Raw genomic sequence first — 27230 nt, 5'->3', positions numbered from 1 at the left:
CCTAAGTCAGGTCCAGGGTTTTACTATAGCTATAGGTGAGGTCTTCTTACTATGGATAGGTATAGGTGAGGACTTGGGTGTGGTGAACAGAGTTTAAAAGTGTTGGGATCACGGAGCCTGGGGGTTGGAGAGGGGATTCCAATGTTGGGGGGTTATAGGATTTGGGAGAAATGATGTTGAAAGACGGGGGTTTTGGAGGACGGAGGGCTCAGATACTAAGCACTATGGATTCCATATTGGTGGTGAGGAATGTAGAGAAAATTAGAGAAAGGCTTAATGGTTGGGATAAAAAAAATGATTTTGAACTCCAATGTGTGTAGTGGGGAAGGTAAGGTCTGAGGTCCTCAGCGATAGGGGTTAGAGAACGTAGAGTAATTGGGGGATAAAGCAAGTGATGCTGGGATGTATGAGAATATAATAGAGTAGGGGGAGGTGAGGAGGAATGGGGGTGAGCTATGGTGCTGGGGATGAAAGTCAGGGGCCGAAGGCCTGGATACGGGAAGATGGGAATTCAGATGTTGTCCGGATAGAACCCTTAGCACTGGAATGTGGATAACTGGATGTTGGTGGGATGGGTATCTGACTGCGGAGAGCACAGGCTCACAATTGGGAGGGGGGGTGGAATAGGGTACAGGTGTTGGGTTAGGGATGTTGAGCGTGGGGGATGGGATTACAGGTGTAAGGGGCTAGAGTCCAACTGTTGGGAGACAGGTTGTCGGGTAATGGAAGATCCAAGGTATAAGGGGGTGGGATCCCTGCCCCACCCGAAGGGCCCGAGCTCCTTGCAGGCCATCCACACGCTCGCGCACGGCCCAAAATGGCGCCGTGGAATTCCCCCCTCCCCCTCCCGGCGCGCACCCGCAGGTCTAGGCGCGGTCCCGCTTCGGGCACGCGCGCTCCTGCGCTGGGGGATGTTGTGATGGAGAAGCGGCCGCTGAGCCCGACCCAGAGTCCGATCTCCTGCCCAGCCGCTGCCGCCGCCGCTGCCGTTGCAGCCGCCTCTGCCTAAAAGCGCCCCGCAGCCCGAACCTGAATCTGAGCCCGAGCTTTCCGAGCGCCCGCAGCCCCGGGGTCCCTCGCGCTGCAGGTACGGGGCTGGGGACCCTGCCCTCCCCATCCCCCTCCACCGCCCTCCCCATCCCCCGCTTCTGCACCGCCCTCTCCTTTCCTCACCCATCCTACGGCCCTTCCATTCCTGCGCTCTAAGCCCCTTTATATCGCCACCCCTTCCCAAATCACGGATAGATTATCTCTACTATTGCTTCAGATGAGAGTATTGTGCTTGCCCTCTATCTCCTCTCTTCACTGATATCCACCCCTCCCTAGCTCAATTTCCCTGCTCTACTCTACCCCACCCACAGCCTTCCCCATCCGTCCATCCACCTTGGCCTGCCCTGGCACAGCCCTCCGCTTTCCAGGCTAATTTCTGTTTGCGGTCCCTTCCCCCACTCCCCTCCTTGGGGAGCTGCCCTTCCTAGGTGGGAACTAGCCCTCCATCCTCAGCCCTCTCTTTTTGTCTCTTTATTCTTCTGTCTCCCCAAGCCCTACCACTCTCCCTTCCACCCCCTTTTTCCTGAATCTTAGCTCGAGGATGGTGAAAGCCAGAGGAAGGTGAAAGAAGAGGGAGCTATGGGAGGGGGGGAGGATGCTTGTTAAGGGGAGGGGGAGATGGATAAGAAAAAAGGTGGGAAGGTGGGGGGCCTCAGGAGTGGAGGGAAGAAAAGTCAGGGGAAGAAAAGATGGGAATTAAGGACTGTTCAGAAGGAGAGGATGACCATAGGCTAATGGGGAGATAAAAGGAGAGGATACGGGACAAGGTGAGGTAGGAGGAGGTCAGAGGCAAGTGGTTCTGATAAAGAGAGATCAGGAGGAAAAGGGGTGTGTGTGTGAACGTGGGCATGTGTGTGTTTATACATCTGAGATTTGCTTTCCTGAATCAGACCTATGAACAAATTGTCTACATTTTGCTGACCTTTTGGGGATGTAGCAGGACACTGGGCCTGCATCCTCAGGGATCCATCTTGAGTTGTGACTGATAGATCTGAGGCCTTCGGATAATTTAGAGTGTAGAGCATAGAGGGTATTTAATGAACCCTAAATGCGTTTACTATTTTAAAACTTAGCTGCCATCCTTTTAACCTCAGACCTGTAAGACCTATGAATATAGTCTCTCTTTGCATACCAGGTTTTCCAATAATCAGGAGAGTTTGATGTCATCAGAAAACTTGGAGTTTCACTATGCCCTTCTTCATGATCCTAAGAATGGGAAAGACTATCATTTAACTCCTAGAAGAAATTTGTAAACAGCCCTACTTTTTGGACTCCACAGTATCTTGCATATAAAAGGCATTTAATAAATTGAATAAATGAATGATGAAGTTAATTCAGATATACTTGCTTATCGAGCACCTTGTCTCTTAGTTCTCTATTCTTAATTAATCTGGCCTCTAATTTTCTTTTTTTATAGAACCTTGTCAAAGTTTAGGAAATAGTTGATTTAACCTTTTCATTTCTGGACTCAGTGACCTCTCCTCTTCATTGCTTTCCCAGAGGCCATTTTGTCAATTCTTTTCATTCTTTTTGTTTATCTATGGGGGTGGTGGTGGTGGTGGTGGGAGATGGGTAGGGAGGATAAGTTTCCTTCTTTTTAGATGTTTTCATAATTCTGTCCTAAGTCACTGTTCCTTCCAAATCTGTCTCTGTCTTTTCATTTCCTTACCCCATCACTGACTTCTCAGCAGGGATAAAAATAAACAGAAATATGTTCATTCAACTAATATTGGGTATACCCAAATTCTTAGTGCAGTTTCAAGTTTTTATAGCTACTAATTAATAACTGAATTTAGTGAGTTCTTTCTTAACTGTTAAACTTTGTAAAGGAGTAGAAAGAAGATTGGAAACTCTAAGTGCCTTGATGATAGGGATGCTAATAATGAAATACCTTAAAGTTATTGTTGAAAATTTTTAAAAGTCATCTTATCTGATATTTTTATATCTCCTCAGGCCATAAATCAATGTTCTGGATATGGAGAACTGAATTAAGTTGAGATATGTTCCTGTCTCCAAGGTTCCTATATTTCCTATACTTTTTTTTTTTTTTTTTAGAGAAACCACGTAAGAAGAGAGAGGATAATGGAAGGCACTGGATTTGGAATTGAGAATCCTAGGTTCCGATTCTGACTCTGACACTTCCTTGACTCTGAACAAATTACTTACCTCTCTCTTCCACCATTTTCCTAGATCCTTGAACTTCTGATCCTAAATGTCAAATGAATGGAATAGACAATATTTAGAGAAAGGAGAGGTTTTAGGTTGGTATTTGATGGAGATGGCTTCATGGGCTGCATCTTGAGGGTTAAGTAAGATTTAGATAAATAGAAATGAAGGGTATAAGAATGTCATTCTAAGCTAGGGAGAAACGTATCTGTTTCTGTGGCCAAACATCAATGAAGAGTCAATGCTAGTTGGAGTGGGTTGAGGTGAGGAGGTGTTATTTTAGTAAGTGGCAGGAGAAAAAAAAAGCACCCAGAAGAATAGGCTAGGATCAGATGATGAAAGGGCCTTAGATGCTAGATTAAGGAATTTAGACTTTTATCTTTTCTATAGTAGTTACCAAAAATTCTTGAGTCAAAAAGTGTAATGTGATGAAAGTGGGATAATCAGAATGTCATTCCTTCTGTAGGAAAGATTGGAAGCAGGGAGAGACCAAAACTTTTGCAAGAGATGCTTGTAGAATGATGTATAAGAGTTGGTGAGGATTTGGACTAGGCTGGTAGTAGTAGTGATGGAGAAGAGGAAGTGGAAATGTTAGGAACATGGAATTAAAGATCTTAAGGAACCTTAATAATCTTCTAAGTTGACCCCTTATTTTGCAGATGAGGAAATTGAGACCCAGAGAGTTTAAATAATTTCTCCAAGGTCATATAGGTCAAAAGGAACAAACCTAGATTCAGATCTAGATCATCCAACTCCAAATACCACATAATAGCCCTCATTGGAAAGAAGTATTCAGAGGACATTGTACCTGATTGGATGTGAAGGCTATGGATGGAGCCAGAGGACACACATGCCCATATTCAGTCCCACTTTTTTTCTGTGGAAGCTGTCCTGAGTGACCCAGCTCAAACTGATTTCTCCTCTTAATTCTTGTAGCACTCATTCTCTTCAAGGGATGGCTCAGGTGACTTCTAATGGACCCTCCCAACCCTTTTAAGTCATTTGGCTGCCATACATAATGTCCCATATTGCTATTTCTCATTTTATGTCAGAAGATATAAATGTCCAATTTCTTGCTCCAGAAACCAAATATAATGCCCTTGTACACCCCCAGGCCTAGATTCAGGACCTTGCACAGGTTAAGTGATCAGTAAGTATCTGATTTTAATGCTATGGAGTCAGACAAACACATTTAGAATAATAGATGGGCAGAAGCTAGGAATGGATAAAGGGCAGAAGCTTTTAGGTCCACAAAGAGGAGAGAAAGATGCTGGAAGAGAGAAAATATTTAGTGACGTGGAAAAAGGGAAGCTCAAAGGAATTGAAGAACTGGGAATTGAAGGGATCTAAGAGTAGTTAGATGGCTCAGTAAATAGGGCCTGAAGTCAGAAAGACTTATCTTTCTAAGTTCAAATCTGTCCTCAGACACTTACTAGCCATGTGACCCTTAATAGGTCACTTAACCAAGTTTCCCTCAGTTTCTTCATATGTTTAATGAGTATAATGAGCAAGTGACAAATCATTCCATTAGCTTTACCAAGAGAATCCCAAGAGATGGTGAAGAGTTGGACATAACTGAAATAATTGAACAACAATAAGTACAACAACAAGGGGGTGAGGAGATACTATTGGTCTCAGCAGGGATTGGTTGTAGAAATGTTCAGGCTCTTGCTTAGTTCTGGGATGGTGGGCTGGGGTGGGGGTGGGGCCATACTAGCTACCCACCACATTCCCCAAAATGGACATCAATTTTTCATGCCTGTTCGACTCAGCTCTATGCCTAGCACTATCCCTTGTACATTGAGTTCAGGCTAGACAAGGGCTGAGAGCTGATTGTCAGGGGTTTGTTTGAGGAACTGAGGCTGTGACAGAGAAGTCATTGTTATGGGTGCTCAGCTGCCTGAAGCTGTGGCAAGGGGGTGGGGGGACAGTGCTTTGCTGGAAAAGTCTCTGTGTCTTAAGATGGAAATGACTGTTTTCGTCTTTGAGCCTAAACCTATTAGAGGTAGCAGCAGCAGGTGGGTGTTAGGTGGGTTGGTCCAGTGGTCTTTTACCAAGGAGACAGTGGAAGTGAAGACCCCTGGAGGGAGGAGACTAGACCTTTAAGGAGATTAAGGGAGGAGAATAAAGACTATTATAATTTTCCCCTCAACTTTCATAGGTGCCCTCTTGCTTTTATACTCATATACTTTTACATGCTCCTGTAGATAGGTCACCAGCCTTAGTCTGCTGTCTCATTCTGGTGAGGTCCAGAGAAAGCCAGTGTCCTATCTGGGAGGGTGAGGGAGGAGTTTCATCTTTATCATCCTCATTGATGATGAGGATCATCAGTATCATCATATCCATTTCTAGAATGCTTTAAAGTTTACCAAGTGTTTTCCTCAAAGAAATTAATAAAACAGGCAGTTCAAATATTGTGCCCATTTAATAGAAAAAAATAATAGAACTCAGAGAGAGAAATTGAACCTTTCAGAATTACTCAGCTAGTTAATGAGTGGCAAAATGGTGTAACTGAGAGCAGGCTAGACCTGGTATTAGGAAAGAGGGAGTAGGGCATGTTGGAAAGAGGGCTGGGTTTGGAATTTTAGGACCTAGATTCAATTCTACATCCTGTGACCTATTTCCTTTGTGACTCTTTCCATTGAACCTCTCTTGAATTCAATTTCCTCATCTATAGAATGAGGAGTAGGATTGGACTTAGTGATCTCTAAGGTCCCTTCCAGCTCTTCATCTGTATTTTATGATCAAAATTGGGTTCAAATCTCATCTTCAAAATTGGCTCTGTGGACACTGAAGAAGTTATTTAACCTCTGAGCTTCAGTTTTCTCCTCTAATTTTATAGAGGTATTTTAGGGCATAAAATAATTTTAAAGGCCCATTTTAGGGAAGAATACTTGTACTTCTTACTTCATAGATTTATTGTTAGAAAACTATTACATAAATAAATGTTATGTAAATAAAAATGTAAATAAATGTTATATAAGTAAAATAAAATTTAAGTGTAGTGTGAGTGCTAGTAATTATTATTAATAAAGTATCAGAGCTAGGATTCAATCTCAGGTATCTCCTGACTTCAAGCCTATATTATTTCCACTCTACTCCCTGTCCCCTAATTAATGATGGTTTTCCTCCCTATTTCTTTGCCAGGAGGACCTACCGTGGGCCATGTCTGCATCGTTGAGCCCACAACCTGATGTGGTAAATGACAACAGCCGTGTGGGTCCAGTGCTGAGCCTGGCACTGCCCCTGCAGGCTGCCCATAACCAGCTGTTGAACGCCAAGCTACAGAGTGTGGCAGCAGCACCCAAGGGCCTTCGAAGCGCCATGGGAGAAGGTGGTGGGGCTGAATCAGGCCCAGCCAATGCCAAGTGGGTGAAAGAGGGTCAGAACCAGCTACGACGGGCAGCCACAGCTCACCAAGACCAGAACCGAAACATGACCCTGGGTGGAGAACCGGCCCCTACTGTGGCTTCTAGCGCCAAAGGCTTGCTGCATCTCTACTCAGAATTAGAGATCTCTGCCCGAAATGCTGCCAACTGTGGGCACTTGGGTTCTGGTCTCCTCATTGATCTTGGCCCACCTGAGCCTCAGGCCCTGCCCTGTAGCCAAGAGGAAGAGGAAGGAGAAGAGAAGGCAGCTGGAGAAGAGGAAGATGAAGAAGAAGAGGAGGAGGAAGAGGAAGAAGAAGAGGACTTGTCCTCTCCCCCTGGACCTTGTGAGCCTCTGGAGGGCAGTGAGGGTAACCCTGCTCAGCGGACCCAACCAGATGGTCCTCGAGATCACAGCAAGAGTGCTAGTCTCCTGTTTGGCATGAGGAACAGTGCGGCCAGTGATGAAGATTCAAGCTGGGCCACCCTATCACAAGGCAGCCCTTCCTATGGCTCCCCGGAGGAAACAGGTATTTTTTTGGCATGGGGAAGGAGCACTAAAGATCTAAGCAAAAGTGGCCAAGCAGAGCTGGCAGGAAAAGTAGTCAATTATGAGTACTACGTCCTTTGGCTTCGTTCAGGCTACCCCCTGGGCTGGGTTCATTCATTATCTAAGGTGGCCAAAACTATAAAATGGATTTAAGGAGGGAAAAACAATATGGAAAGATTGGGGTAGAAGGGCCATACCTCTATCTTAAGGTCAGTATCAGGAAGAGGTATAATTCAAAGAGTGGCTTAGAGACAGTAAACAAGGATAGTGATAAACAGATACTTCTTTGAATAGAGAATTTAAAGTATTGGCTTTTATTGTTTATTATTATAATATTATATATTGATGAGTTATAGAGAAAGACAATGAGAAGACATCCCTTACCGGAGTTTTGTGATTAAAGCTGAGGAAATATACCAGAAAAAAGCCCGAGGGACCCTGTTGGCCATGTTCCCCAAAGACCAAGCCCAGTGTCTTGTTTCAGCCAAAACAAAAAAGTATCCAGAAATCATCTTTTATTATTCTTTTAAGAGATTCAGAAGGATTCAGAAGGCATACCCACTAGCATCTTTTCCAGATTTGTAGAACACACTAGCCCCTTAATGTTGATGAGATACTAAGCCAGTGGGGATCCTAGAAGTAGATCTGCCCAAATTCTAGAAACTCTCTCTGGGAGAAAAGTGGCAGCTAAGTCTGAATATTGGGAAAATGCAAAGATATATATTTCAATAGGAATTGCCCAGATCACTAGTCAGCCAGCCAGTCAATAAGCATTAAGCTCATGAGTATATGAGCCTGGAACAGTGCTAAGTTCTGGGAGTATATAGTAAGGTCAGAGCCCTCAAAGAGGGCAGTCAATCATCAGAAGCCACTTAGAAGCCCTCTATGTGCCAGCACCGTGGATATAAGAAATGAAAACCCAAGGGCAGCCTATGGTGTAGATTCATATAATGAGGTGCTAAGTTGTATAGCTGTGGCCATAAATGTTCAGAAGTCCAGAGGTAGCAGAGATCATTGTGGCCCATGATGGCCAAGAAAATTCTCTTGAGTTAAGTGGCTCGTGAGTTGAACCCAAAAATACAGTGGATAAAATCTGGTTAATAATAATAGTAATAGTAATAGCTAACAGCACATGCTAAGCACTTGTAATTCTCTCCATTAATGCTCAGAGGTGGGAGCTCTTATTCTTATTTTACAGATGAGGAAACTGAGCTAGGTTAAGTAGGCAAGACTACTTGCCTAGGTCTACATAGTTACAAAGTATCTGAGGCTGGATTTGAATTCAGATCTTATTGACTTTTGGCTTAGTGCTCTGTCTACTGATCTTCTGTGCCATCTAGTTGCCTTACATAAAGAAAAATGGAAGAAAAAGAATCCAGACAGGAGGAAGAGTGAGAATATTATATGTTGATGATTTATGGAAAAAGACAATAAGAAGTCAACCCTTACTGGAGTTTTGTGACTAAAGCTGAGTAAATATACCAGAAAAAAGCCTGAGGGACACCATTGGCCATGTTCCCCAAAGACCAAGCCCAGTGTCTTGCTTCAGATGAAACAAAAAAGCACAGGCCAGGCGTTCAAACATTCTGAAGGAGGAGATTTGAAATACAACAGAAAATATCTTTTTATACAAATGCTCCTTTTGCCTCTGCCAAAAGTATGATGGTTTCAGGATGTAGTTCAAGGATGAGAAAAAGGGATTGGAAAAGGTAGAGTTGGACAGCTCCGAAGAGGGAGATGGCTAAGGAGACTCAGGTGAAGCCTGGAAATCAAAGTCAGTGGGAATTGGTAGGAGGGGCAGGGGTATGGATATGGTCCCAAATCCAGAGATTGTTTTCTGGTTGCCTTCCTCTCAAAAAAGATGTATGTATAGAGGATAGCTTGCTTTGCCTTGCTAAGACTCAACTTCCTGAAAGAGGGTCCTGGCTTCTGGTAATACAGGTTCTGGAAAAGTGGGATAGTGGATTCCATTTGGGGTGTGTCAGGAAACATTGGGAACAAATAGGAGAAGGCTTCTTAAACTGCCTTCAGGTTTCACTCCTCTTCTCAAGGAGCAGTAGACGGTTGTCCCTCCCTATCAATGCAACTCAAGATCCGAGGCTTGGTTTCCCCTTTCTCCATGTCCCTATTCCGTCTCCAGCCTGGCTCTGTATGCCCATTGGAGAGATATATTATCCCTCTTCTTCCCAGGCATAAGTCTGTCCCAGAAGACAGTGAAGAGTACAGAGAAGTCTGTGGAGGGCTGCGTGCCCACCCCAAGATGATGAGGGAGCCCACCCTTAAGCCCTAGACCTCATCCCTCTCTCCTTGTCATTGTGAAGGAGAGCAAGATTTGGTGCATCTCCAAGCCTTGCTCACCTTCTTCCCTCCTTGGGCACAAACACTGTTTGGTTGCCTAGGAGCCTTGGCTCAGCTCTGGGACGATGTCTGTCCCTCAGCAGTGACTCTCTTGCTTCAGTACCTGTCAGGATTCCCGGTTTCCCCAGCAACCAGAGTTTGCGTCACTGGTCTGGGTGTGCCCAGCTGGTCCTGAGGCTCCTGTTGCTGGGGAAACGCAGCAGTCCATCTGGGCTCTGGCAGGTAAGTGTGAGAGGTGGGTGTCTTTGGGGCAGCCTAGCCAGTTGAAGGGTGAATGATACCCCTTTCCTCTTGGCTTAAACCTTTCTGACAGGCAGTACTCATATGTTATCACCCCTTTGCTTCCCTACTTCCAACCCCTAGGGTAAACTGTGAAGTATTTGGAGCAGAGAGGATGTCTCTTAGCTCATGTGTAAAGGAGGGGCCCTGAAATCCCCATGGTTAATGGGAGCCATGGGGTCCCCTGAGACCTCAAAGGCTATGTCCAGTTGCATGCTGGGAGCTGTAGTTTCTGTAGGGCCTTTGAATGAGGAGGGTGGGAGGTGGTTTAGGGTATCCTGTCTCCTTGGCTGGGATTTGGGTGTGTGTGGGGAGCTGTGAATGCTTGACGCAGGAAAATGATGGAAATAGCTCAGGCTAGGGATGGGGAGGGGGGATTCTGGGTGGAGGTGTGAGCTGTGAAAGGCTGGAACTGCATTGTAGTGAAGACAGGGTCCTCATTGCTGCCAGCTAGATAGCGGGTCCAGCACTGAGTGCTAACCTCTGCCATAGCAGCCTCCAGCCCCTAGGGGTGAGTGGGGGTGGGGGTGGGGGAGGTATGCCGGGTTCCTCCTCCTCTTGGCTTAGAGGGGAGGAAGAAGCCTGGCAGATGGCTCTGCCCTGGTGGGGAGAGGAAAAGGGAGCTGGAGTGGGAGAGGGAAGAGGAGGGGGAGGGGAGCAGCTGTTCTCCGGAGCCCAGTACCAGCACGTAGCAGTGAGCTGAAGCCCAGCGGGGCAAGGGAGGAAGACAGTGGGGGCCCAGGCTAGAGCCAGGGCCAGAGGGTGGGAGGGGCCCCGGGCAGCCAAGCAGCATGTTCTCTCAAGACTTCTTCCTCGCCATCATCCTGCAGGACAGCAGCCCAGGTGAGGGCAAGGATTGAGCCTGGGAGAGCCTGGGCAGACTGTTGGGAGGGGAGCAGTGGGAGGGGAGCTGGGATTGGGGGTGGGGTGGGGCAAATAGGAGCTAACGGTATCACTTACCTCATGACATCTGGGTCAGAGAGAATAAAAGGTCAGTGTTGTGTGCATTTGCAGTATGTGTACATGTATGTATTGGTATGTTTGTGAGCAATGTATGTGCATGCCATATGTGTGCACTGGTGGCTGTTGGGGGAGAATTACTTGGTTATATGGGGGGCATGGGATATGTACACTGTATGAAATTTGGGGGGTATATGTTCGTGTGTGTGTGGCTGCACAGTGCACGTTGACATGAGTGTGCATACATTATGTATGAGGTCTTGGATATCTTTACCTGGAGGGTATTATTGGGTATATGATTTAGCATAAATGAATATTTGCATACACATGTAGGGCATATGTATATGCAGAAAGAGATTCAAGAAAGTCATTTCTGAATTCTGTGTGGGGTCTGGCTTCCTTTCTATTTCATGCCCTGTACCTGGGCCCATTTTTTAAAACCTGATTTATTATGAATATGCAGCTCCACACACATCCAATTTTAATACGTCTACATTATTAACATGTATAAGTATGGGTGTATGTGGTTCAAGTATGATTATGGCATAGGTGTACATATTTAGTGTGGTCTGTGTATGTTCTCATTACTGGATCCACACGCTTGTATACGCACATGTATACATACAAGCCCACAGGGCAGCCCCAGTGTGGGGAATATGAGCTGGGCACTGTGCAGAGTGAGCACCATAATCCCAGACTCTCCATCTCCTGCCGCCTGAGCAGTAGGAAGCCCCTTCACTTCCAGTGTCCCTGGATCCGTTCCCCTAAGGCTGCCCCGCCTGGCTCTGCCCCCTGGCCCATCACCTGTAATCATGGGCCCGTGAGGTCCGAGGTGGTAATTGATGGCACTACCCTGGCAGGAGATGGGAGGGCGGCAGTTATCCTGACTGGGGAAGGCTGACTTCTTACTCAGCCCATCTTATGGCAGACTCCTTCTGGAACCGGAATTCATTCGAGACGGATTCAGACCTGCCTTCCGGATGGATGAGGGTCCAGGATACCTCAGGAACCTATTATTGGCACATCCCTACTGGAACCACCCAATGGGAGCCTCCTGGCCGGGCCCCACCTTCACAAGGGAGCAGCCCCACTGAAGAGTCTCAGGTGAAGCATGTCTCCCTACTCAGAGTCATCTATTAGTTTCCTGAAGGAAAGGGAAGAACAGCTCCTAAGCCTGCTCTTCCAGCCTTCCCCTCCATAATAACTGGCATTTATAGAAGCACTCTTTATATAAAATCACTCGTTAAGGTTTGCAGTGTTCCTTGAAAACCTATAAGACGGGTAACAGCAGCTATCCCCATTTTATTATCTCCACATTTTATGTTATCCCCATGAAAACTAGCAGGGTTAAATGACTTATCTGTATTCATGTAACTGTTACTAAATCTGAGAGAAAGCTTTGAATCAGGTCTTCTTCACTCCAAATCCAGCACTGTCTACTCCCTTTGTTCCTAGGCTAGGGCAGTTCCTAACCCGAGTAGCTTTTATAACTCTCTTTGGGCCCAGTTGGGTAGGACCCTAGAATGCATGTTTTGGGAGTGGGGTGTTGGGCTAGAGGCATTCACTATACGCCCCCCCCCCCGTGCCTTCTTTCCTCAGCTCACCTGGACTGGCTTCGGTCATGGGGAGACCTTTGAGGATGGCGAGTTCTGGAAGGTAGGTGAGAAGACTCCTGTTTGTGGACAGCAAGAGCCCCTTGGATGGCGGGTAGGGAATCCTAGGAGAAAGAGAAGTTATGTTGGTCTTTTTCCTATCGCTGTCATTTTTTCTTAGGATGTGGCCAGTGAAGAACCCCCCATGGAGCCAGAAAGGAAGGACTCTGAAGATGGAGCCCTGCCCTTCCAAGCTCTGAACATTGGGTGAGGGGAGGAAAGGAAAAGAGTCAGGGCCTTGAGAGAGAAGGGGATACCTTATTGATCATGAAGTGTGGGGCTTGGGGCCTGAGTAGGACTGGGCCTTTTTGGTGCTGGTGAGTTGAAAGCCTGGGCCCAGTTTTCCGAACCCTGAGTTCTGGCTGGGGGCTAGGAGAGTGGGGCTGTCTACTAGGGCTGGGCAGGGTGTTTTCTCTGTCACAGGCGGCTGATTCTCTGCTCTCCTCCCCTAGCACTGGCTTGCCCCAAGAGCAAGAGAAGTTACCCCTTCTGAACACCAATCTGGGGGCCAAGGTTTGTCAGCTGCGTTGGCTGGGGATGGCAGAAACAACAGGAAGCTCTTGAGTAGGGGGTGGCTGGAGACTGGGACCTTACCTTGGACCCAGCTAGGGTCCTCTTGGTCCTCCGCATGCTCTGTGACAACCCAAGATTCCTTCCGTGTCCGAGGGCTGGGTTCTGGCTCACCTCCCCATGTTCTTCCTCCCCCTTCCCCGTTGCAGTGCTTTGCGGTGCGCTCTCTGGGCTGGGTGGAGATGACCGAAGAGGAGCTGGCCCCTGGACGAAGCAGTGTAGCTGTCAACAATTGCATCCGCCAGCTCTCCTACCACAAACACAACCTGCATGACCCAGCCCAGGGAGGCTGGGGGGAGGTGAGCAGGGGGAGACGTCCGCTCCCGGACCCACTAGGAGAGGAAGCTGGGGGTGAGGGGTTGACCCAGAGCCGGGGAGAACCAGAAATCTGTGCAATAAGCCTGCCCCAGCTGCTGCCCCACTTCCCCAGGCCTGCGGTGACAGTTGTCTCAGCATTGCCCTCCCCCGCAGCAAGGCGACTGTGGCAGGTGTTAGCCTGGATGGCAGGTGCCCGAGGCTGCCTTCTGTCTCCCAGGGCCTGCTTTGACAGGTGCTCTATGCTTCTCCTCATCCCTGCCCCCCAGGGAAAGGACATGCTGCTGCAGCTGGAGGATGAAACACTGAAGCTGGTGGAGCCCCACGGACAGACAGTGTTGCATTCACAGCCCATCATCAGCATCCGTGTGTGGGGCGTCGGGCGGGACAGCGGAAGGTGTGGGCTGAGGGGCTTTCGTTGGGGGGCAGGGTGGATGGGGTCCGCCTGGGACGAGGGGCTCACCCAGCTATAGGGTGGGGCCGCTCTTCCCTAATCATGCTTTTTGTCTCATTTCTGCTGCCGGACCCAGAGAGAGGTATTGTGCCCCTCTATGCTCTCCTAGGCCCCAGCAATGCCCTCTAAGCTTTTAGCGTTTTCTCCTATCCCCCTCCCCCTAGTCCTGCCTGCTATTTCTCTTTTTCTGAACCTTGTTTAAAGTAAACTCAAGCTCTCAAGCCCTCGGCCCCCAAGACACTGGATTTGGATGGTCCTGATCTGCTAGCTCTTGCCCCACTGGAGCTTCGGTGTCTAACAGAGGGGAGGCAATGACTGACCCATCTTCCTCGCAGGGACTTTGCCTACGTGGCCCGGGACAAGCTGACCCAGATGCTCAAGTGTCACGTGTTTCGCTGTGAAGCACCCGCCAAGAACATAGCCACCAGTCTGCATGAGATCTGCTCGAAGGCATGCCCCCTCCCCTGGTCCCAGTGGGGGCAGGGGCACTTGCATGGGATATAGGTTCTCTAGGAAATTTGGCTCCTGTCCGGGCAATCACTGGGAGGCCACCTGTGGGATGAGGGATCATGGGCCTTGGGGGGTCAGATTCGTAGGACCAAGAAGAGCAGGTAACAAGATTTCACTCCCACAGATCATGGCTGAACGTCGAAGTGCTCGCTGCCTAGTGAATGGCCTGTCTTTGGATCACTCCAAACTGGTGGACGTTCCCTTTCAAGGTCAGGGCCTTCTCCTAACCCCATGCTCATCCAAGCAGGCAGATGGCCCCTGTAGCGGACCTGCTGGTGCAGAATCCTTGTTGGTTCACCTGAGAGACCTAGAAGGAGTCACAGACCCATTCCTTGGGAGCTGCAGTGGTGATGGGGCAGTCAGAGCATCCTTATATTTTCTGTAGAAAACAGGTCAGAAACACTATACACAGCTAGCTCCAGCTGTGCACAAATCACTTGAGAAGATTGAGAATCAAAATCAACCAATCATAGCATTGAAGGGATTTGGCTTTGGAGGGAGTGAAGCTGGAGGATGATCTGGGGAAAGTGGAGGATCAAGAGATCTGAGCCCTGCATTGTCAGCTGAGATCTTAGCAGTGGGCTAGACATTATTTCATATCTGGTGGAGTGGTCTGGGGGCCAGAATTGATGTGCTTTCTTTCCCTCCCCTCAGTGGAATTCCCAGCCCCGAAGAACGAGCTGGTACAGAAGTTCCAAGTCTATTACCTAGGGAATGTGCCTGTTGCTAAGCCAGTGGGTATGTATGTTGTCTGCCCTAATCCATTTGCCCCTCTTTCTCTATAGAGAGGTCCTTTCTGTCCCCAACTCCTATCTGCCGACCTCAGTTCAACAGATATTTGCCCCTTCCTTAAGTGAGGGAAGATATTTTTTGAGGCTCCCTCATCTTCCTGACTGCCATTCTCTGTGCACAGAGAATGCACCCCACCACTAGGACCTTCCACCACCCACATTCAGCCATGATCCACTGGAAGGTTTCCCTAGCATGAACTCTACAATTCTGCCATTATTCCCTCTTTCTGCCTTCCTCACTTGTGTGTGTAGGGGTGAGAATGGGGAAGAAGGAGTGGAGATCAGATCAAATCAAAGCTTTCTTTGAGTGTCTCCAGCCTGGATTTTGACACCGTGACAGACACTGCCTAGTTAGAGAGATTGGTAAAGTTTGGTCTGAGGAACAGACTGAATAGTCAGGGGTCAGAATAGCTGTCATTCAGGCTGTCACATATAGCTGTGTCCCTGGGATCCCAGAGGACAAACTAGAAGTAATAGAGGGAAACTGCTAAAAGACAAATTTAGATTTGGAATGAATCTCAGAGACAAGAAGGAGCACAGAGGCAAGAATGCTAGTCTGACCTTTGTCATTGTATAGATTTTCCTGTAATACCTGCTTATGGTCTCAAAATTAGCCCTTCCTTTAGCCCAGCCTCTGAACTCAGGTTTTCCTGATTGCAAGCCTAGAATCCAGCCACTGCACCACATAGTTTTATAGCACCAACTCTGTGCCTGTCCCTGTTCTAAGTGCTTTACAAAAATCATGTTATTTGAGCCTCACATCAAAGTGGGAGATAAGTGCTATTAGTCTCCTCATTTTACAATTGAGGAAACTGAGGCAGGCAAAATTAGAAACTAGAAAGTTTCTGATGCTGAATTTGAACTCAGGTCTTCTTGAATCCAAGTCCAGCGCTCTGTATCCATCATGCTGTATAGCTCTTAAAGAGATGTCCACTATATCCTCACTTTCCAAAAAAAAAAAAAAAAAAAAAAACACAGACCCAGAAAGCTTAAATATAAGATGGCAAAGTAGCAGGAACTACTCTGAAATGACTGGGTCTACTAGTCCCTGTTGTGATAGAGTGGAGAGAGCTCTGCCCTGACATTTGAGGGGATCTGGATTTGGGGGTTCTGCAAACAACTCATCCTGTGATCTGGACATACAGTAAACATTGACTGATTCCCTACTATTTGGGACCCTCAACCTAGGGACCACCAAAGGACTTCAAAGATAAAAAACTGTCCCTTCCATTAAGGAACTGACAACCTGGGAGATCATAAAATGAAGTCACCTTCTCTCTAGGTCTGAGTTTCCTCCTGTGAACAAAGAATATAAACTCATGCTTCCCAGTTCTCTTTCTACTACAAGTTTCCGTGATTCTAAATGCCTACTCTTAGATCACTTAGAAAGCCCCCAAGGTTTTGTGTTTTTATCTGATAGGCAGCTAGATAAAGATTTGGGAGTCATCTCATAGTGGATAAGCTCTCTGGGGGAGGGAATACTGAACAAGGAGCAGATTCCTAGACTTGAGGGACAATCATAGTGAGGGAACATGAGGGAAAGGAGGAGTCTGGGAAAGAGGAGAGATCAGAAAGATGGAAGAATGAAAGAGCAACAATGCTAGAAGGCAAGGGAGGACAGCTTCGAGATGATGATCTGAAGCAGTGTCAGATGTTAAAGAAGGGGGTATAGTGAGGAGGGACCCTGTGGTCTGGTAAGGAGAGTCTTGAGAAGGCAAGTTGTATGTGTCTGCCCCTAAGTAGCATGTATATGTTGAGGCAGCTGCTGTGGAGGTTAAGAATGCTGGACCCAGGTAGTTGTGGGTGGGGCGATGACCAATGAGTACTATGGGCAAAGTTCTTCACTTCTTGGATCTCTCTGTGTTTTTATACATAGAACTATAGTACCTATTTCTCAGAAGTTAGCTGTGAAGATCGCATATGGGAAGTGCTTGGCAAATTGAAACACTATATAAATTACTAAATAAATTACTACAAAGGATATAACAGACATATAACGGAGATATCAGTCATTGATAATGGTGGATATTGTCCTGGTGGTATGATTCCTCACAGCTTTTTTTTTTTTTTTGGGGGGGGTGCTGTCTCTTTGGGTCTTCAGGTGTGGATGTGATCAATGGGGCATTGGAATCAGTTCTGGCCACCAGTAGCAGGGAGCAGTGGACCCCTAGTCACGTCAGTGTGGCTCCTGCTACCCTTACCATCTTGCACCAGCAGGTGAGGCCATGGCTGGGAGGGAAGGAGGGAGACAGTTGATGAAATCAGGCTCTGATCTCATCCGCTGTAGGCTGATTGCCATGGGGGGAGGAGAGTGGTTGACTGGCTGATAACTATGGATGAGTTAGTAAAAATTTAAAAATAGATAGTTATAGTCTTTCTAGCTATGAACAGCATGATGCACACATTAGGTACTTATTGGATGCAGCTCAGCAATAGCTTCTTCTCATTTCCCTTTGTGCTAGATCACTGTGGGTATGTAATATGGCTGCCTCATTCTCTCCAAATTTGAGTCACGGAATATCAGACCTATGAAAGGGAGCTCAAAGACCATCTAGTTCAATCCCTGTTAGCATAATGAATCCTTTTACACCATCCTTAACACCTAGTCTGTGCATAAAATCTGTGACAATGGGGGTGAGCAGGGAACACAAATATTTATTGAGCTCCTAATACTGGTCAGACACTGTGTCAAGAAAGCAATTTACAAAGATTGTGTTATTTTATCTTTACAACCTTTCCTATTTTCTGAGATACATATTATTATTCCCATTTTACAGTTGAGGAAACTGAGGTAGGTAGCTCAAGTAACTTGCCAAGAGTCACACATCTAAGAAATGTTTCAAGTTAGATTTGAACCTGAATCTTCCTGACTCCAACTCCACTGCTCTAAGAATGTGTTACCTGGATATATCCCTCAAAGGGAGCTCATCAGCACACCCAGCGCAGTGCCTTTTCTTGGATAACTCGTATTATTAGAAACTTTTTACTTGTATTGAGCTGAAATGTTCTTGCTGAATTTTCCTGTCTGGGGCCAAGTCCTTTTTCTTCTACATGACAATCCTTCTGATCTTGAAAGCTCAGTATCATGAGACAGTGTGGTGTAGTAGGAGTCCTGGCTTTAGAGTCAGAAGAGCTGAGTTCAAATCTCAACTCTACCACTTAACTTTGTGTCATCTTGAGTAAGTTGTTTAACTCACGTGGTCCTTAGATTCCTCATTTACAAAATGAGAGGACTGTACAAATGATGTCTTAAGTCTGTGATCGGTCTACCTTCCCCCCCCCCCCCCCCCGCCTCTCCCAGGCTTCTCCAGACTAAACATCCTGAATTTCATCATTAAGCCTAAAATGACTTTGAGCCTTCTCACTAAGCTGGTCATGTTCTTTGGACATTTTTGGCTTGGTCAGGATCTTTCCTAAAATGTAGTGCACAGAATGAAACACTGATGAGAACAGGGGATGTTAACTCCCTTACTTGGGACACTATACTTCTATTAATGTAAATTGAAGTCTGTTGCTTTATTGAGCCTGTAGTCTATTAAAACCTCTGGGGGGTTTTTTGTGTGCCCTCAGAAAATAAGTAAAATACATAGGATTATCAAGGAAAGCAATTATATTGAAATATATCAGAATAATGAAAAAACAAACAAACCCTATACATTCAGAGATTACAGATTAAAAACCCCGCTTGTAAGAGAGGCAGTGACAGAGCCATTGAGATCAGTGTCCCCTCCAGAGGTGGTATAGATCAGTAATAATTGCTCCTCCTAATTAATCTCCCAGACTGAGGCAGTTCTGGGAGAATGCAGGGTACGGTTCCTGTCTTTCCTGGCGGTGGGCAGAGATGTCCACACTTTCGCTTTCATCATGGCTGCTGGCCCTTCCACTTTCTGCTGCCACATGTTCTGGTGTGAGCCCAATGCAGCCAGCCTCTCTGAAGCTGTACAGGCTGCCTGCATGGTAAGTTGGGGACTGGAGATAAAGGGCTGCTTGTTAGGGTGGGAGAGAGAAGTTGGGGCTTTATAAAGAGTAAGGGGAGGGAATGGGGGTCTCTGGATTGAATAGGTAGTCTGGAGCTGAAGACTGTACCCCGTTGCCTTTCCCCCTAGCTTCGGTACCAGAAGTGCCTGGATGCTCGTCCCCAGGCCTCCAGCTCTTGTCTCCCAGCACCCCCTGCGGACTCGGTTGCTCGTCGCGTGGGCTGCACTGTCCGAAAGGGGGTCCAGTCTCTTCTGGGCACACTCAAACCTAAAAGGCTAGGAACCCATACACCCTGAACAGCCTCGCAGGGTCTGGATTGGGTCCAGACCATTCCCTAAACTACCCTGGGGCCCTGGGGAACTCTTTAAGATATGGGGTGGGGAGGGGCCCAGGGCAGCCTGTCAGGCCCTTGCTGAAGCTGCTCTGGGCCAGGGCCATCTGGCAATACTTCCCCATCAGTGGCAGTGCTCCCTGCCTGGGGGATGGGGAGGAAGGTGGGACTGCAGGCCCACAGGGAAGGAGGAGACTGAAGCATGAAGGTAGAACAAATGGCCTCATGGCCAGACTCCACAACTGGGCCCCTGTTCTGGGATGCTGATGCTATCCCAGCCCAAGGGTTCCTATGTCTCTTTGCCACGTGTATCAGTCAGTCTGGATTGTCAGGCCTTTGGCCTGGCTTTCCCTTTGCTGGCTGGGCCTGTTGCCCAGGGGCAGTGAGGGTGGGAGTAGGGGAACACCCCTCCTCCTGTTCCCTGGGCACTGGCTATTTGTGTTCACTAATAAAGCCTGTCTGTGCGCCCATCCTGATGCCTGCCTAACTGGGTTCTGTTGCCTCTCTGTGCCCTGGAGCCATCCTCTCAGGAAGGGTAAAGTTGGTCACTTAGCATTAAGATCGTGAAGCTGTTCCCCCTAGACCTGATGTTACTCCTAGCCACACACTACTCCCTCGCATGTTCCCTCCATCTCTAGTTGTTAAAGCAATCTTGGGCTTCATTCCTAAATTTCTGTGAGGAAGATCTAAGCCAGGGGTCTTCAAACTTTTTAAATAGGGGGCCAGTTCACTGTCCCTCAGACTGTTGTGGGCCTTTAAAGAAAGAAACTTCATAGCCCTGGGTGAGGGGGATAATTGTCCTCAGCTGCCGCATCTGGCTCGTGGGCCATAGCTTGAGGATCCCTGTTCTAAGCCTTCCTTAGTTTTTGAGTTAAAGCTATCAGAGTAACCCATTTAGTGCTCTTCGTGGTCCCTGATCTAAGGACTTTGGCATAAGGCCTTCCTAAGTCTGTTTTCAACAGAGTATGGAACCTTAAGTAGAAACAGTGATTTAGGGCTTGCCAGGTCTGTTTTTTGCAAGAAGCACAGTGCAACGAGGAAAGGAGGCCACTGAGTCACATACATTTATTGTAGCTGTCCCAGGGGATTAGGCAACCTTGGATGGGGGAGCTCCTGTCCAGCAGGCTAAGGGAATACCAGTACTTTGCGCCCCTTCAGTTCTGATATCCTTGAGGCAACTAGAACCAGCATGAGGGCAAGGGAAGGGGCTGCTGCTAAGGTCCTGAGCTTGTTTCGTAGTAGTCTTGAAGGAAGCAGGACCAATAGCAGTCTTGATGGGTGTTGCTTACACAGGAGCTTCAATTTCCTGCCCACATTGTGTCCTAAGAGCTGCTTCCTCCTTTCTGTCCAGCCAGACAAGTCTCTCAGGTGCTGAGATGCCTCCAGGGAAAAAACCATCCTTGCTCACCTGAGTCTATGGCACATTCAGATTGTTTAACCCTCCTCCTCCTGTTTAATGCTCCATAAAGTGAGATCAGGACTTCCTCCCTTCAGCAATGCACTGGACCCCATCCATTTTTCCTGATTCCCTGTGGCTGTCCGAGCTTTTGTTTGCTAGCAAAATGCAAGCTTCGGCCAAAGACTTCCAGTATGGGGTAAGGGCAGGTCTGGTACCAGGTGTCGGCAGAGAGCAGGACTGTCTGAACGGGCAGAGAGCAAGGCACAGAGGGTGGCAAGGCGGCAGGCACCTTCACAGGGCTCTACAGGAGGATGACCTTTGTGGTAGAGGTACCAAAAGGTCTGAAAAAGCCCTTCGTTGCCCCGCATGCGGTACACTAGGTCATGCCAGGCTGCTGGCAGAGCATTGGGAAGCCCGTAGGTTTCTCGGGCCCGATAGAGGAACTCCCATTTGGGGGTGGCCCCGGGAACATTGGCCAATGTCAAATTCAGAATGTAGGTTTCATGGTCCAGGACCACATGGGAACTCTCTGGGTAGTTGCCGTCGATTAGGTAGACTCGATAACCTACATGGATAGGAAAGGCACTGATCAGGGTATAATCCAGAGGTAACAACAGGTATAGAAAGGCTATATAGTCCACCACCCACCCCTTACCCAGTTAACCAGGAAGTCTCACTCACCAGGGTTAAGGTTCACATAGGTGGTAGCACTGGGGGCCAAGAAGGCCACAGCCAAGGTCGGCTCAGAGTCTCCTCATCATAGAAAATCTCAAATTCATCCACGTGGGTGTGACCAAAGAACTGAGCAGCTATGGTGTTTTCATACCTAGTAAAGGGAAAAGACATTCATTGATTCATTCTAAGGGGAAAAGAGGGCAGGGCATCCTGGTAGTTCACAGGATTGTTGCTTTACAGCTGGAAGACGTCTTAGGGATCAAAGCCCAACTTGTTTATTTTTACAGAGGAGCAAGCCAATCAGCTGCTGTGGGTCGGTCATGTAGGGAATTAGTAGCAGAGCCACACTTCAAACAGATCCTCTTCCCCAATCCAGGGCTTTAATTCACACCTCTCATCTATACTACTGTAATAAGTCATTTCTGTAGGTCTTTGGGTGAGCATGGGAAAAGTCACGTGGTTTCTGAGATTATCTGTTTTCATCTATTACTGAAGAAGTCTCATCAGGTGCTTATATACCTGACAGGGTTTGCACAGAAGTGAATGGGAAACATTACAGCAAGGACTTTGTTGTTTAGTTCCAGTCCTATCTGACTCTAACCCCATTTGGAGTTTTCTTGGCAGAGATACAGGAGTGGCTGGCCATTTCCTTCTCCAGTTTGTTTTATAGATAAGGAATTGAGGCAGACAGGGAGAAGTGACATGCCTAGGATCACAAAGCTAGGAGCCTTCTGAGACCAGAGTTGAAGTCAGGAAGATGAGTCCTGACTCCAATTGCAGCACTCTCTAGCCACTGCTAAGTGGCTTGTCACTTTTGCTCAGATCCCAAATCATGTTCTAACTCTCTCCATAGATCCCTCCTCCTCATAATTATGTAAATTTATGGAACACCTTGTATGAAAACGTCCACGGATGTAGATATCTGTAACTTATAATCTTGGAGAGCTGGGGGGGTGCACTGAGAGGTTCACCGGTTTGTCCTTGTTCACTGATAAGTGTCAAAGGTAAGATTTGACATAGGTCTTGAACTGTCCTTTACCTATCATCCCACAATGCCTCCTCTCCTCTTACCTGCCCACAATTCGATAGTAATTCCAGCTCCAGCTCTTCAGACAGTGTCCAGGGGGAATGTGACCAATGATATGTACCTGAGGGGATAGGAATGACATCACTTTGGCTACAGAGAATTGGGGCTACCTGGCCCTTCAAAAAGCAGAAAGCACCTTCTGATTTGGGGTATGAATATCCCTTGGGTAAAGGAGACATGGTGTGACAAATTGGATATGGAGATCTGTTTTTATTCAAAGACCAGCAACTTCTGGATAGAAGTGGGATGATGTAATCTATTCTCAACAATTGCCTACTGAAGGGCCAGATGCTGTGAAAACAGACTCTCTCCCAAGCATAACGGGAGTGAGTATAAAAAAAAAAAACACTGCATCTTCATATGGCGGGTCAGACAAGGTGCCCTGCTTCCCTCGGCGACCTGTGTTCACACCTTTGCTATCCCTCTTCCCAGAAGACCTCCCTTTCTCCCTCCTGGCCCCTTATTCTCACCTTCTCTCCTCGGTTTTCAGCAGCCTGCAGTTCTGTCACCAGCCATTGTAGCTGCCCCGCAGGGTCTGTGGAATTGATCATCAGCCAGAAGTTTTCCCGGGCACAAAAGTTCATATTGAGGGAGATTAGGCGGAGGCCGGGCCTAGGTGAGAGGGCATAGAACCCCCCAATCCTGAAAGGGGAAGGGCTGGGTCAATCCAAAGCAAACACCATCGCTAGAGGTTTACCACGTGACTAGCAGTAGGCCTGCCAGTAGAGAATACTAAAGCAGTTCTCAGATAGGGTGGGCCCTGCTCTTTCCAGGGTTTATGTTCTGTTAGAGAAAACTCTCTCAGCTGGGATAGTCAGATGCTGGAGTGCCTGGGAAAGGCTTGGGTTAGGCCTTGAAGATTGGCAAGATTTGAATCATTGCAAAGAACAAGGAGGGAATCATAAGCAGGGGACCAAGGTGAGTTAAGGTAAGGTACCTGAAATCAGACTGACTGTTTAGAGCAGGAGTGGGACACAAAACATGTGAAAACAAACTGAAATTAGATTGGGAAGGCCTTGAATGCCAGACTGAGGAGTTTAGACTATATACTATAGTTGGTTGTATGGAATATTTATGAACAAGGGAATAACATTTTGAAAGTGTGTTTATTGTAAACATTTGTTACTGTGTGGAGGGGGATTGAATAGAAAGAAGCAGGAAGGTCGAAACTGTTGCATTAGGCCAGTCAAGAAGTGATGGAGGCCTGACTCAGAATGAAGATCAATCAAGCAACATTTTTTTAAAAACCTATGCACCAAACACTGAGTTAGATGCTGGGGACAGAAATGAAACAATTCAAAAGAAAAAAAAAAGTTTGAACTAGATGACTGAGGAGAGCAAAGTGGTTAGAACCACTTCCTATATTCTGAGAACTTGGAGCCCTCAGTACCCCCTTAAAATTGAGCTTTTTGTTAATGTGGGTTATACTTATCAATATAGACTGTTTTAGAACTGAAAACATATTAGTATGATTGTAAAAATTGCTTTGCTGTTGAGAAAAGTGCTTTGGGGACCACAAGTCCCTAGACCACTGTTTGAAAACTGCTGCTGTGCACAATGATCCAGGGATGTTTTCTCAAGCTATCATTCTCATCATCTTTTTCCACTCCGTTTTCTCCCCTCCTCCGCCTCTTGCCTACCCGTGCAAACCTCCACTTACCTGAGGGTGTGGAGGGCATTTCGAGGGAGCCAAGATTTCCAGGCTGTGGCCATCGCTTCATAAAGCCAGCTGGATGAGTGGTTCCCATGTACATAGGGAGGAGGGAAGCTGTTGACTGGGGTACTCTCGTGATTGCCCACAGCTGGATAGACGGGTACAGGTCCCAGGTACTTCTTCACAAGGGCAGTGATAGTAGTCAGTGCCCGTAGTTGGTCCTGGCGGGTCTGACTCCAGACATCATGGGCAGGGATGTCTCCTGTCCAGTAAACCATGTCAAAGGGGCCGGCAGGGCCTATTCCCGCTAGCAGGCTCTCCAAGGTCCTCAGTGGCAGATCACACTTGCTGTATTCACCCCAGTAGCCAGCGCCAGGCTTGGATGAAGGTGGCAAACCTGAGCCTTTTCGACAGCACAAGGGGTCAGGACAGGCAGGATCTGCACCCTCCATGTAGTCGTGATCCCAGTGCAGGTCTGTGAGGAAGAGCACACGGCTGATGGGGGCACCTGGCGCTGGGGGAGCAGGAGGATGATATGGGGGTTTGGGCACAGCAGGCAAGGAAATATTCCAGTCTGAGAAGATATCCCAATGTCCACAGGAAGAACCTAGAAGCAGTCCACAGGCTTCAGAGGGGCTCAGCACAGAATGTGTCCATATCTCCACTATATCTTTTTCATAAAGCTTGATAATAGACTGGCACACATTGGGTGGTGCTAGGTTCAGTTGTTTACACACAGCGGTGGCCACAAGCCCCACTCGAGCCACATTGGGTTCCATCTGCATGGAGAAAGATACAGGTCAGCCATAGACAGGAGAGACAAGATAATTATCCTGAGATTTACATAATGATACCCACCCAGGCTTCAGGTACCTGACCTCACCTCACCCTAGGATCAGAAGACTATACCTGATAAAGGTAAGTAAAGAGGTAATGAGAAATTCCATCTTTACCCAGATTACAAAGATTTCCTGGACTCTTATCCTAACTGAAGCCCACTTTATACTTTAACCTTGGGATGCATCCTATGGAAGATACCCTCACTTTCTTAATCTACTTGTCATGGTCTGTGTGGTCCCTCCTCCAGAGGGCAGGAACTATGCCCTAGTTGGTTCCTTGGCTTAGGGGCACTCAAGCTTAATGGTTTGGAAGGAAACAACAATCTTAGTCAACTAATTAAACAACCTCCCCCCCATTTCAATGGCCAGTAGAAGCTTGAATATCTACCAGTAAGTGAGAGGACACAGTGCTTAACACCTGAATGTATGCACCTCTGGGTTCCACACACAAGGACCAAGTCCAGATTACTGCTTTACTAGGATTCCAGCAGCATTGCTTTTCCCATGTTTCTCATATGGGATTCTATCCTAAAAAGATGCCTTTCGGAGGCAGCTAGGTGGCGCAGTGGATAGGGCATCAGCCCTGAAGTCAGGAAGATCTGAATTCAAATCTAGCCTCAGACATTTAACCCGTCCTAGCTGTGTGACCCTGGGCAAGTCACTTAACCCCAATTGCCTCAAAAACAAATAAATACATTTTTAAAATGCCTTTCACTGAAGTATTTTGATCTTGCTCCTCTGTATGCCTGCCTCATCTCATTGAGGTCTGGCAACGAGATCAAAATTGGTCTCGAGACACTTAGTTACGTGACTCTGGACAAGTCAATTACCCTCTGCCTCAGCTTCCTCATCTGTCAAATGGGCATAAGCACTATCTCCCAGGTTAGTTATGAAAATTGAATGAGATAATTGAAAATACTTAGCAAGGTGCCCGATACATAATAAGTGCTTAATTAGTACTTGCCCCTTCTCCCCTTCTTCCTTTCTCTTTGTCACTATCCCACAGACCCATATGAAGTTTTTACTTAAGTTCTTCAGGAAACCCTCTTGTGGCCTCAAGTCTTTTTAAATTCTTGGTTCTCTATTACCAAGGAGTCCTTACTCCACCCTTGGAAGACCCTTTTTTGGAGCTCACCTTCAACCCAATGTCGATGGCAGTGAACAGGGTCTTGCACACTGAGCAACTGAAGTTCTGTAACTCAAATTCAACACCGAGGACAGGCAGGATTTGCCGAAACCATTGGGGGTCCCTTCTGCTAGGCTGTGGTCTGGCCTCAATCAAGCAGCAGAGAACCAGGAAGCTACCCAGCGCCAAGCCCATCCAAACGTTCCCCAGAGGCTTGACTTTTCTCATAGTGGGAAGTCTTCGTCCCTGGGTCTGCCCCGCTGGAGGATCCCATAAAGTCCAGCCACAAAAGCCCCAATGTGGCTGCATTTCTTTATGTCCTGGGCAGGGTGGTGGCCAAACTCCCGGCCCAGCTGAGTTCCCTGTGGCTCAGGTCCCTCCAGTTCAGTAGGCTGGCTTGCTTCTTTCCCGAGTCTAAGTCCCCAGGGTTCTGTCCCAGGTTTAAGTGTCCTCTTGTTGCCCTGTGTTCAGTCTCCTGGGCTTCTCAGCTGACAACTCGAGCAGACAGCTCCACCCCTTCCTCCTCTTCCCCCAGTCAGCTGACTGGGCTGGGCAAACTTTGCGAGATGAGATTGGGTAGAATTCCTGGGATCTCTGCCCCGGGGCTGCTGGAGAAGTAAAGGAGATCTGAATCTTTCCCTCACCTACCCCCACCTCTCCTTCAACTTCCCATTTTTAAGCATACTACCAAGAAGGGGGAACTGGGACGATGAAGATGGGGAATAACCTAAAATAGAAGGGGGTGGCACTGTTGAGTAGAGAAATTACAGAGGATTGTGGGAGTTGTAGTTTAGTAACGACCTAAATTCTCTTGTTCCTGAATTGGGTTTAAGCCCTTGTGCTCTAATTAGTTTGCAATGCTTTCACTATCTGGTTGCTTTGAGAGTGCAGTCCTGACAATGTGTTTTGTGGCAGAAGGGAAAGTATATAATGAAAATACTTTTTTAGCAGCTGCTCCTACCGATGCTGGGAAAGGAGCTAGAGAATAAATCTATTTCTGAAACCCTCCTCTCCCCCTCAGTAAACTTGGATCAAATTTTACAAGGAAAGCCAAGGTCTCCCTTTGTGTCCAGGGCTGTCTTCAGTCACCCTGATCTACATCTTGCCCCTGGACTCAG

The 27230-nt window shown here is 47.3% G+C and overlaps 2 protein-coding genes across 7 annotated transcripts; one reads left to right on the top strand and one right to left on the bottom strand.

The window, feature by feature from the left end:
* The first annotated feature begins 882 nt into the window (after positions 1-882).
* On the top strand, positions 883-19808 carry APBB1 (amyloid beta precursor protein binding family B member 1). Of its 6 annotated transcripts, none has more exons than XM_051987603.1 (15): positions 883-1087; positions 6364-7114; positions 11660-11835; positions 12331-12387; positions 12505-12590; positions 12836-12896; positions 13103-13252; positions 13538-13665; positions 13799-13804; positions 14058-14172; positions 14357-14441; positions 14887-14970; positions 17125-17240; positions 18804-18980; positions 19130-19808. In XM_051987603.1, the coding sequence occupies exons 2-15, from the start codon at positions 6382-6384 to the stop codon at positions 19295-19297; spliced, it is 2142 nt and encodes a 713-aa protein (XP_051843563.1). In that variant the 5' UTR covers positions 883-1087; positions 6364-6381; the 3' UTR covers positions 19298-19808. The 6 variants fall into 6 exon arrangements, with proteins under 6 accessions (XP_051843563.1, XP_051843565.1, XP_051843564.1 ...); XM_051987604.1 differs by lacking the exon at positions 883-1087 and adding an exon at positions 3004-3067; XM_051987605.1 differs by lacking the exon at positions 13799-13804 and having other exon boundaries at positions 884-1087.
* Positions 19809-20371: 563 nt separating this feature from the next.
* Positions 20372-26673, bottom strand: SMPD1 (sphingomyelin phosphodiesterase 1). The gene is given in 7 exon segments (XM_051987610.1): positions 20372-21296; positions 21413-21466; positions 21469-21557; positions 22478-22554; positions 22964-23135; positions 24154-24926; positions 26122-26673. Coding segments are annotated over 7 exon segments (1875 nt in total). The 5' UTR covers positions 26422-26673; the 3' UTR covers positions 20372-20886.
* Between the last annotated feature and the right edge of the window lie 557 nt (positions 26674-27230).

This window comes from Antechinus flavipes, chromosome 3, assembly GCF_016432865.1.
Source record: "Antechinus flavipes isolate AdamAnt ecotype Samford, QLD, Australia chromosome 3, AdamAnt_v2, whole genome shotgun sequence".
Lineage (NCBI taxonomy): Eukaryota > Metazoa > Chordata > Mammalia > Dasyuromorphia > Dasyuridae > Antechinus > Antechinus flavipes.
The sequence above is the reverse complement of the archived record's forward strand: the minus strand, read 5'-3'. Positions and strand labels throughout refer to the sequence as shown.

Bases quoted from the DNA above. Each gene is read 5' to 3' on its own strand.
- APBB1 (XM_051987603.1), top strand. From the start codon at position 6,382: ATGTCTGCATCGTTGAGCCCACAACCTGATGTGGTAAATGACAACAGC. The intron at 11,836-12,330 runs GTGAAGCATGTC...TTCTTTCCTCAG, and splicing joins GCCCCACTGAAGAGTCTCAG to CTCACCTGGACTGGCTTCGG. The intron at 12,897-13,102 runs GTTTGTCAGCTG...TCCCCGTTGCAG, and splicing joins ACACCAATCTGGGGGCCAAG to TGCTTTGCGGTGCGCTCTCT.